General features: G+C 33.3%; 1 protein-coding gene across 3 annotated transcripts; it reads left to right on the forward strand.

The window, feature by feature from the left end:
* The first annotated feature begins 5,689 nt into the window (after positions 1-5,689).
* Positions 5,690-8,583, forward strand: LOC106670614 (pupal cuticle protein-like). 3 transcript variants are annotated; one of them, XM_014401119.2, is made up of 5 exons: positions 5,690-5,764; positions 7,334-7,467; positions 7,532-7,690; positions 7,908-8,011; positions 8,060-8,583. In XM_014401119.2, exons 1-5 carry the CDS (start codon positions 5,753-5,755, stop codon positions 8,491-8,493), a joined length of 843 nt encoding a protein of 280 aa, XP_014256605.1. In that variant the 5' UTR covers positions 5,690-5,752; the 3' UTR covers positions 8,494-8,583. The 3 variants fall into 3 exon arrangements, with proteins under 3 accessions (XP_014256605.1, XP_014256614.1, XP_014256596.1); XM_014401128.2 differs by having other exon boundaries at positions 8,084-8,583; XM_014401110.2 differs by having other exon boundaries at positions 7,908-8,583.
* The last annotated feature ends 2,632 nt before the right edge of the window (positions 8,584-11,215 follow it).

Here is an 11,215-nt window from a genome sequence, read left to right on the forward strand (position 1 = left end):
ATTTGAATATCTACGATATCAATGGTATGGCCAACTGCCAATAAATAGAATTTTTACCTAGTGACCCAGGACTTAGACGGGGTTTAGAGGTTAGAACCGTATAAATAATACATAATATCACAAAAGAACAATAGGTTATCATTAGTAAATATTTTAGATTTATGTTTACATGCAAATAAATGTTTACATGCAATTGCATTCATACACCATTTTGCCTCTCGCAGTTCCCACTTTACTATCCAACCAGCGCTTCGCAAAGACGTCATTTCCACCTACCTTGAACTAAAGTAATATGCCCTGGTGGATTTTTCGGTCAAACCTTTGACCGACGCTCCGGACTGTTGTGGAAGGTCATTCATATCTTACCATCAACCTAATACCTTTGCGACGATTTCGCCAATTTTGAAATTGGATTTTCCCTATGGCGTTGTTGTCCATTTATTGGAAATCGTCTCGCCCTTGAGAATCTTCTTCTGAAGAAACAATCTTCTGAGGTACGATGTGGGGCCGAAGGTATGGAAGAAAGAGGGGATACAAGATAAACAAACTCCTCAGCCGAGGTAGTGAGGCGTTTGTGAAATATAAGCCCATCAGAGGTCCAGCTAATAAGAAGTACAACTGTCCAACAAGAAGGGCATTTTGCGGCCATCTTGGAACGGCAAATTCCGGAAAATTCAAGCCTACACAAGTTGCCTTTTTTTTGGAAGATACATTTTAACCTTTTGTGTGTGTCAAGGCCAGTAATTCCGAAATTATAATTTTACATGAAATTTAAAAGATTTTGTTTTAGAAAATAAATACCCTTTTTTCTCTTTACTCAAAAGTGTACATTTTTTTTATCATTTCTAATTTCGTTATAACTTTTATTTTATTATACATTCTCTTTTCTTTTAGCTTAGGCACATATGTGAAGGCAGTTTTAGTGGGCAGTCTTTCTCTATAAGTTTCAAAAAGAAAAACCAATGCTCTAGCTGAAACTGACCGTCTCACCTTCTCCTAAGATCTTACTGATCCTTACTCCAAATATTCCACAACCCTTCAATATCTACCCTGCACTAGCAGGTGTCCAGCAGGGCTGCGCCCCCTGCTTTACTCACATTCCGACCCACCACACAACCTAAAGCGATTAAAATGTCTAAACCTAAAGATCCCATTAAAGCGTCTCGTAATCGCCAAAATCATACCTATAAGCTCAACTCCTGTCTTCGACAGTGGAGAGTCAAGGTCAACGATACTACAAACATAGTTTAGTATTCACTACCCTCAAGCAGTGTGAAATAAAGTTCCCACCTATTTACTTCAACAATGTTCCCATCCCTGCTCCGAACCATGTACGATGCATGGTAACATAGGTCAATAAACGCTTAAAAAGACTGCTTGGCAGACGATCTAAACAATTCACAAACAATATTAGACTTTACATTTGTGTGATGCCTTATTTGAACATATGGACTTGAGTCCAACTGAGACTCAATCTCTTTATGCTAAAATCCTCAGAATCAACGTCTCTTTCTGTTTTCAACCATCTCAACTATATCGACTAACCAAGCCACAAGAGGACTTATTCTAAACTATCCATTTAACCAATTCCCTTTGTCAAAAACCTGGCACCTTGACTGAAGAGTTGGTGGCCCCGCGACAATATCAATCATTGACTTTGTTTTCTTACGAAGGAGCCCATCGATCTCATCATGCTAATGTCCTAACAGCTTCCATTATGCTGTTAATGTTTACATGCTGCTGATATCTATATGTTACGAATCCTGAATTTTATCAGTTCAAGGATTAAGGACAGGAAGAATATTTATTCAATGAAACCGGCAGGAGCCAAGGATGTAAATGTAACAGCACTGTTCTTCATTTATGGAGGTCCTTAAGGTTAATAAATTTGTAAATTATATTTTAATAAATTTGCATAAATTACTTGTTTCTGTTGGTTGGATTGAATAAAAAAGGCCATAAAACGCAAATTCTGAATGAAAATTCTACCATTTAAAACCACAATACAAAAATTCAATTCTTTTATTTTTTTATTTCTTATTTCTTTTGAAGAAATTTATTTATTTCTTTTTTTTGCAATTAAACATTTTTTAACAAAAATATCAATAATTCAGGTTTTAGAACAATCATTTGAAAACAATTATTATTTAAAAATAACTGGGAGCAAATGAATAAAAATAATATTTAGATTTTATTCTGAATTCCACTGTTTAATTCACAAATCAGTAACAGTTATAAAAATAATATTTAAAAAATATATACACTGGACGCACTTTTTTTCCGTGTTTTATCTTTACAACTCGCATTTTATTTAGTAGTCCTGTATTGGTAAAAAAAATATATTCATTCAGTATTATTTAACAAAATTTTATAAATTTTTTGTTTAAGTTTACACTGAAAAAATAATTGTTAAATAAATTTGCAGAATTTATGAAAGAACATGTTTTAAATATTTCAAGTAAGAAAGAGTTCCTCATAAATGATTAAAATTTAAGCTTAGTTTGAATTTTCCTCTATTGAATGTTTCGCTGAAATGGTTACAAATTCAGATAAATGCCCTATTGCTTAATAAATAATAAATCTAATATAAAATTTTATGGTTATACTACTAGTCTTTAATAAAAGGAAAATGTTATAACTCAAGAAAAAACAATATTTCAGGATTCGTTTAATCTACGTTGGGCACTGCTGAAGAAATGTTGGCAACATTAATGCAAAAAGGTTTGAGTAGGGCAGTTTATTCAGGCGGGATTTGAAGGGAAAGGGGTGTAAAAGGATTTTTCATGAAGAATGGCCATTTTTGCAAATCAGATCCTTGCTGAAGGATTTATTCTGTATCTACACAACCTACGGTAGTACGGTGAATATTGAAAGTTCAAGTGAATGAATGTTTTAAATTTTTTTAAAACTAAAAATGAATTTCTGTCATACAAGAATACTATGCATACTATATGTATATATACGCATGTGGAGTTGATTCTTCATTATCGATGGCATGGATTCGAGGATATGCAAGTGATTTTGGAGATCACCAAATCACGGGAATCACTCGTGAAGGGATATTTATCAGAGGAAAGGATGGAGGTTAAAAGGTGACAACGTTTAATTCTGAAAACATGTCGAAGTGGCTAAAGTAAGGGAGCGAGGACGCCTGTGAGACACCTGCTAGGGTAGGATATACAGGTTGAGTTAGTTTAAGACGAACCATAAGGAAAAAGCATTAATTGTTTTCAAATTTGATCTATTTGTGCTTTCTCTATTATAAACCGGAGGTGAGTCAGATTTCGCCGTTACGACTCTTTCTTTCGATGTTTATAATTATTTCATTTTATTTATAGAAACCTATTGCCTCGAGCGGGATTCGAACCCACGACCTTAGGCTAAATACGCCCACTGCCCTAACCACTTGAGCTAGAATTCCATTCTCGTCGACAAATATGAATATTAATAACAGCCACGGGGAGCTGTTAGTGAAGTTATACTTCCTTTTACTTATTGAATCCATTAAATTTAGTGGACTATTAACCAAATTACTTTTTTCAATTAATTTATCTTTTTATGTAAGGTTTTGGTTGAAATGAAAAGCTAGTGCCAAGAGCGGGATTCGAACCCACGACCTTCGGCTAAATACGCCGCTGCTCTACCGCTTGAGCTATCGCAACTTCGATCCAAATTTAGTGTTTTAACGTAATGTTTTAATTGTTTTAATTTTAATTTTATAATTCGAAAGGAAAACAAAATCTATAATTCTTTATAACATAAATATTTATCACAGGAACAATCTTGTTTGTACTAATACAAAAAATTAATAATATTTTTGACTTTCAAACAATATTCTTTTTTAAATTAAACAAAAATAAATTAATATGAAATTTTCTTTTCTTTTATATTAAAAATTATAAAATACAATATACAATATACGATTCAATGCTTTAAAATAAAATGATTTGAATTTCGAACCAACCAGTAACTTGCAAAAATGGGACAAATAAAGGAAACTGACCTGATTTCTTCTATTTTACAACAAACACTCTTTGTCATAAAATTGGTCAGTTTGAGACAGGATATTTCTGCTGCTTGTTACTTCTTGAAATTGTCCTTTTTCCTCCAGCCCAGGAGAGAGAGTTTGTACTGCAATGCACCTCTGTCCCATCATGCTCCACTCAGCTTGTTTTTATTTTTATGATAAATTTGTTTTTTAAAATGATTATTTAACATTTTCCCATTTAATATTTAAAAATAAATTTTGTTTCCATTTTTTCGTTTCCCATTTATTTATTCATTTATTATATATTATAATTTTTTATTCTTATGTTCCTTAAAATATTCCTTAAAGTATTAATCCATATATGTTTAGTGGTCATAATTGACAATATTAATTATTTCAATTAATTATTCTTATTAACTTCACTAATTTCGTGGTCCGCTTGACCAATTAATATATTACAATTAATTAAGGTTTTTAGTTGAGATAAAAAAGTCAATCGCACGAGCGGGATTCGAACCCACGATACGCGGTAGATACGCCGTTGCTCTACCACTTGAGCTATCGTGACCTCGATCCACTCGGACAATAACTTCCCATCTCATCCCCAACTTTTGAATTTTCCCTCCTTTTTGCCATTTTTCAATTGGAATCTCGCTCGTGTCATTGACTTTTTTCATTTCAACTAAAAACCTTTATTAATTGTTATATATTAATTGGTCATGCGGACCACGAAATTAGTGAATTTAATGATTTAAAATGAAGTATATCTAGCCGGCGTATCTAGCCGAAGATCGTGGGTTCGAATCCCGCTCGTGCCATTGACTTTTTTATCTCAACTAAAAACCTTTTTTAATTGTAATTCTTATTAACTAGGGTCTTGGTTGAGATTAAAACGTTAGTGCCACGTGCGGGATTCGAACCCACGACGTCGCTGCTCTAAGCAAGTTCACGCTGGCTCGATACTTTTAAGAAGTACTTTACTTTTGAAAATTCATTCATTCTTCAAACAACAAGAAGATTTTAAATAAGAGTTCTTAAGAAATAATACAGTGGCAATAATAGTAGTTCAAATTTATACAAATCTGATATTTAAACATTCTTTTACTGGAATATTTATGATGGAAAATTAATGACGAAACTGAATTTATAATGTTTCTGATTATGATGAGCCTCTTTTATTTCATAAAATATATATTTTTTAATATATATTTTATTTCCAAATGTTCAGCTGAGGTAAGGCTATTAATTTCAAACCAGAATGGAAAACCTCTGGGCTCAGAAAAATATAAGTAATCCTGTCAAACTGTGGCAGGTCAAGAAAGACGCTGAAAGGCGAAAAGGCCATACTGGCAAGACTACGCATAGGTCATACAAGAATAATGCACGGACTCCTTCTGGCCAAAAAGCGACCGCGTCGGTGTCCTATTGCCTAGTGGTCGAAGATTCACTGTCGTTTGAAAAGAAGACAGTGATTAATGTATGAGAATGGTCATATAAAATTTAACTATAGTTTCAATTGGATTTAGTGGCATGGTGGCCGATTGACAGTATGACTCCAATGACAACTGCCCTCTCAAATTGGTCAAATGCGACCTCCAAAATCAGGCAAAAGGAAAGAAAGCCTTCCTATATTTGAAAGTGGAAGTATAGAGTTCGCGTAGACAAGAATAGGAAGTACGCGGAGACAGGATAGTGGGGGATTTTGTCCACTATATAACTAGCCTGGCGGTCTCTACCCTTCAGAACGGTCATAGCAGTTTCACAATGAACCCTACGGTGAGTCCAGTTATCGACAGCATATAAAAAAATTATACATTTTCTAAATCGGATCAAATTTCAAGTGCACATGTATAAACGTTTTTGAGTACAAATGTAATTAAGCACTTCTTTACCAACTTCACATGCACGGTACACTTTAAACTATTAAGTGTCATTTTTTATTATTCCAAATTCTTGATTTGTGTACAGTAAATAAAAATACATTGATTTTTTTTAAAAGAAGAAATGTGTAAGAATAAGAAAACGTATAATTTTTTGGCCAGTTTTAACTTGTTATGACATAATGGATTTTTGACTAGACTACAAAATTTGAAAGCATACATATGTTCCATGGACTATTATATTTTGTACTTTACTTTTTAAAATTCATTCATTCTTTAGAAAACAAGATTTGAAATTCTTTAGAAATAGTACAGTAGTAATGGTAGTAGTTTAAATTTATAAAAACCTGATATTTAAACTTTCTTTTACAGTAAAATTTATGATGGAAACGTAATGACGAAACTGAATTAATAATATTTATGATTATGATGAGTATCTTTTCTTTTATGACAGAAATTAATAAAAATTTATATTTTATAATAGATAATATATTTATAATATATCAAATATATATTAATACATAAATTAAAACAAAAATATTAATAAAAAATCGAAAATGATATGTTACATTTGCATAATTGCCAATTTAATTTTTAATTTTGCAACAGATTCATTAAATGTTAAATTAAATCAAATATTCAAATAAAAATTATTTGTTGCTGCAATTAGTATATATGGATGGCAAAATTTGGTCGATTTCATATTATTAATAGTACATTTTCAAATTTTTGGAACCACTCGATTCTAGACATTCATTACTATAAAATTATTTCTGGATATATTTTTTTGTTATTACCATTATATTTTGGTGAAGAAATTTTATTACGAAACTGTGGTTTTTTATGGTATTTGCGTTTTACGTGGTAGATAAGGTTTTCTATTTTGACAAATTTCTCCACTTTTAATTTTATAAAGCCCTAAACTCGGGACATAGTCAACTAAATTAATAATAAATTATTTCTAAAAACGTTGATAAAAGAAAATTTACATAATTCCATGAAACTAGACATTTTGTAAACTTTAATCTGTCTTAATGCCTGAATTTTGAACTTTAATACCCCTATGTAAAGACGTTCCATTTGTAAAAATAAGTAAAGATTTTATGTAGCTTATAATTTTCTAAAAAACAGTTGGTTAAATATATTTTCTACTTTAACTAGACATAATTTGTGGCATGTTATAATTTAACTTAATGAGACATAGACGAATAAAAATAATTTACTTTCACACGAGCTTGTTCGATTTGTCCTTCGGTCTAATTTTTATTCAGGACACCTTGAAACTAATACGAGGGCGGTATACTTTGTTAGTATATGCTTCCTCGAATTAATTAATTCTTTTTTTAAACTACTTTTCAAAATCTAAGAGGTTGCGAACTAAAGATGATCTTAAAGACCATTTTTTTACGTTTTTAAGTATAGAATTGTTGTTTAATTATGTTTTTTAATAAGTTTTCCATTTTAGGTAGCAGTGCTTCTGGGATTCGCCGCCTTTGCCGCGGCCAGCCCACAATGGGGACACGGACCTGTCGCCGACACCCCCGAAGTAGCTGCCGCCAAGGCCGCCCATTTCGCCGCAGTCGCTAGGGCTTCTGGACAGTAAGTCGATAAAACTTTCAATTTTAAGAATTATTTATTAATTTACTTTTTTTTGCCCCTCTAGACAAGGAGGTTACAACGGTGCTCCCGCCCAGAGCTGGAACCACGCTCCTGCTCAGAGCTGGAACCCAGCCCAAAACTGGAACGGTGCCCAAGAAGACGATGGTGAATGGCGCGACGACACCCACCTCTACGACCAAGGAAACAGCGGTGCTCAGGCTCAGTAAGTTTCTGAAGCCCTTTTTCATTTAAATGAGTGCTTCCTACCAAGGCCTTAACATAAATGGCTATTATAAGCATATGTTTCTTTGAGTCAAGGAAGCAGTTAGTTATGACCAATTCGTTTCAGTTATGCGTCATTAACTTTTCCAGTGATTAGTCTTTGTTGATGTGTACACTACTTGTCTTCTGTCGGAGCAATTCAACACAAATATTTTCAGATGGTCTGGTGCTTACAACGGAGCTCAGGAAGACGATGGACAATGGCACGACGACACTCACCTCTATGACAACGGAGTCGGACAAAACGCCGGACAATGGGCTGGTCACAACGCCGGACAATGGGCTGGCCGTAATGCCGGTCAATGGGCTGGTCACAACGCCGGACAATGGGCTGGTCACAACGCCGGACAATGGGCTGGCCGTAATGCCGGTCAATGGGCTGGTCATAATGCCGGACAATGGGCTGGTCAGAACGCTGGACAATGGGCTGGACACCAACAACAGCCCCATTTGGTGAACGGTGAAACCCCTGAAGTCGCTGCCGCCAGAGCTGCTCACCTCGCCGCTCACTCCGCCGTCGCTCATGCTGCCGGCTCCCACCGTTACAAGAGAGGAGTATACGCCGTAGCTCCCGTCGCCACCCTCCACTCCGCTGCTCTCGTCAGCCCCGTCGTCCACACCTCTTTCGTCCACACCCCCGTCGTCCACACCCCTGTCTCTCACACTTCAGTCGTCGAAACTTCTGTCGTCCACACCCCAGCCGTTCACCACGGCTACTTTGCCAAATTCCACGGCCTTTGGTAAGACGTGACAAAGTGCAGCCGATCTCTAAAGTATTTATTGTAAATTTCCAATACTCCGATTTTCAATAAACTTTATACTTTTTTACACTTCTTTCTGTTCTTACTTGTTTTTAATATCTGACGTTCCTTATGACACTATTACAAAGAAGTTCTCTTTTTAACCCTTCAATGTGTTTGCATTATTGTTATCAATAAAAGGATTAGCAAAATCCGTGTTTTCGCATATGAAATTTCATAATTGGTAGGCCGTATTTCAGCCAACCTCTACATGAAAAATTTATGTTTTGATGATTACTTTGTACATCACTAATATTTTAAAACTATAATCTCATTTCATTATTTAATAGTTTAGTACTTAAGATTATCTTATTATAGTTTTATCTTGTATCAATATTTGCCTCTTGGAAAAAGTTTGTTGCACCGAATACAAAAGTTTTGCTTAAAACATCTTGAAACTTGTTACAAGACGGAAGAGATAATGAGGACTAAATGAAGTGGGAGTTAGAAACTTATCGTTAAAGTCATCGTAAGAAGACAAAACGAGAAATATAGTAATAACGGTAATAAAAATAAATTGAGAAAGATTGACATAAAGAACAAGAAATTTATAACAATAAGTTAGGTAAAATGACAGAAGAGTAGCATGGGAGAAACAGAAAGAGATAAATGGAGAAACAATAGGTTTAAAAAAATTGAAAATGGAGATTCAGAGTAAAACAACATTATTCCACCAGAAACGTAGAACATTAACGGGGAGAAGTAGACATTAGTAGGTAATAAAATTAATAAATGTGTGGTGATTAGATTATCGATACATCACACAAAACATATAAAATAACATATAAAACATTCATCACATTCCATACATCAAACATCTTACATAGTCTAATTTTTGAACAATTTAGCTTTCCTTTTCCTATTTATCCCAGTCTATATAATCCTAAAAGGATAATCTGGCCGAACCATTATCAACGTTTTTTCCCATCGTCGGCTCTTTTCACCTCAAAAAAGCCGACTACTTATACAAAAATGTCTTTCTATACCGACTTCCTTCCCCACCCCTCCAAACACTTTGAGTGAGTAGAAATACTTTGATTGAATATAAAAAAATATTTATTTGCATTGTATACATTCACTTTTTTCAACATCCGGCATGTTTTTGTTAAATTTAAACATTGTTTGTAAATCCCAGGCCCTGAAGATGATCTCAATAAACATCGAAACGTTGGCACGATGAAGAAGTTTTTCTGAAACCTACATCACACCAGACCCATCTCACGATTTCTGAATAGTCAAAATTAATAAAGAATATACTAACTGGGCTGAATAAAAAGAAAAACAAACCGGGTGTAACCGAAAGAAATAGTAAGAAAATGAAAAAGAATGATTTCATGAGAAAAAAACAGTAATAGAGATAGAAATATAACGAGATAGATATATAGATGGGGATATAAAAGGAGTGAGAGAAAAAAAAGAAAAGAGAAAGAGAGATAGAAAGCGTACGGAGAAATCAAAAATTATTCAAAGGAAGAGAGTGGAAAAGGAAAATAAGAAAATATCATATTGAACAGAATAATATAATAGACGAGTTTTGGAAAAAACGGATTATATCATAAGCAGTTTGATTAAGCAGGTTAATTAACGAAATCACCAAAGTCACATAATGTTTGCCAAAACATCCACAAGAAAAATATCAGATAAAAAAAGAAAACATGGTATCAGAAAAAGGGGGAGATAAAGAAGCAGAAAGACGTCTAAAGAATAAAGTTGAGCCGAATAATAGATAGAATACGAAGAGTTTTGGGGTATTTTGGGGATTACCTCAAGTTCACCCCCTTACTTGCATATAGGAAACGTGACCTCCAGGGAGATAATCTTTTTGCTGTATTACATATCCTTCTCCATTTTTTCTTATAACATTGATATTTCCCCACGAAGACGAAATATATGCAAATAAACTTATTTACATGCATAAACGATGTGGTCTCGTTTTTCTCTTTTTAATAAAACTATATTTTAAAATATCTACTTAAATTTGAAAAGTGGTATAAATAAAGTATGCATTTTTCATTTTCTTACATAAGAAATTATGTAATTTAACAAATATTAGAATATTTTTGTAAATTTTTATTTCCTCGGATATTTACAAAGGATCACTTTACATAATTGATTTTGCTAAATTGAATATAAATTCATCAGCTTTTTTTTTTCTTAAAACTTGTTATTATTATTATTATTAATTTTTAAGGGCGTTTTAACGACTAAGGTCATTTCACGCCCTAACATCCAAACCTTCTATCTTAGGTTAGCTATATCTCTTCTGAGTACTACAAAGCTCTGACTCCAAACATTCACTCGTAATCTTATTTATCCTATTGCCATCCAAGCTTTAATTTTTCTTTTTAAAATTCTTAATTCGGAAGGCCAAATCCATACAAAATTCCCATTTTAAATTGCATAAAATTTAATAAAATTATAAAATTTATTTCTGTTTCTTTTTTTAATTAGAATTGTGAATTTTGTTCCATAATTTAAAAATTCCCCGTAGGCTTGTATGGCTAATAATAATAATAATAATGGAGTCAGACTAGCAACAGTCTCAGCATGAGTATTGGCTCATCCTTATCCTTTTATTCTTCCATTCAAATATGATACATAAACTAATTCTACATAACAATAATAAGAAACAAAACACAATAACATTTCTTTATCTTTATCTTCTT

The sequence above is a fragment of the Cimex lectularius genome, unplaced genomic scaffold (genome assembly GCF_000648675.2).
Source record: "Cimex lectularius strain Harlan isolate CLEC.00 unplaced genomic scaffold, Clec_2.1 scaffold147, whole genome shotgun sequence".
NCBI lineage: Eukaryota > Metazoa > Arthropoda > Insecta > Hemiptera > Cimicidae > Cimex > Cimex lectularius.

Coding starts and splice junctions, on each gene's coding strand:
- LOC106670614 (XM_014401110.2), top strand. Junction 7,468..7,531: donor GTCGCTAGGGCTTCTGGACA/GTAAGTCGATAA, acceptor TTGCCCCTCTAG/ACAAGGAGGTTACAACGGTG. Junction 7,691..7,907: donor AACAGCGGTGCTCAGGCTCA/GTAAGTTTCTGA, acceptor AAATATTTTCAG/ATGGTCTGGTGCTTACAACG.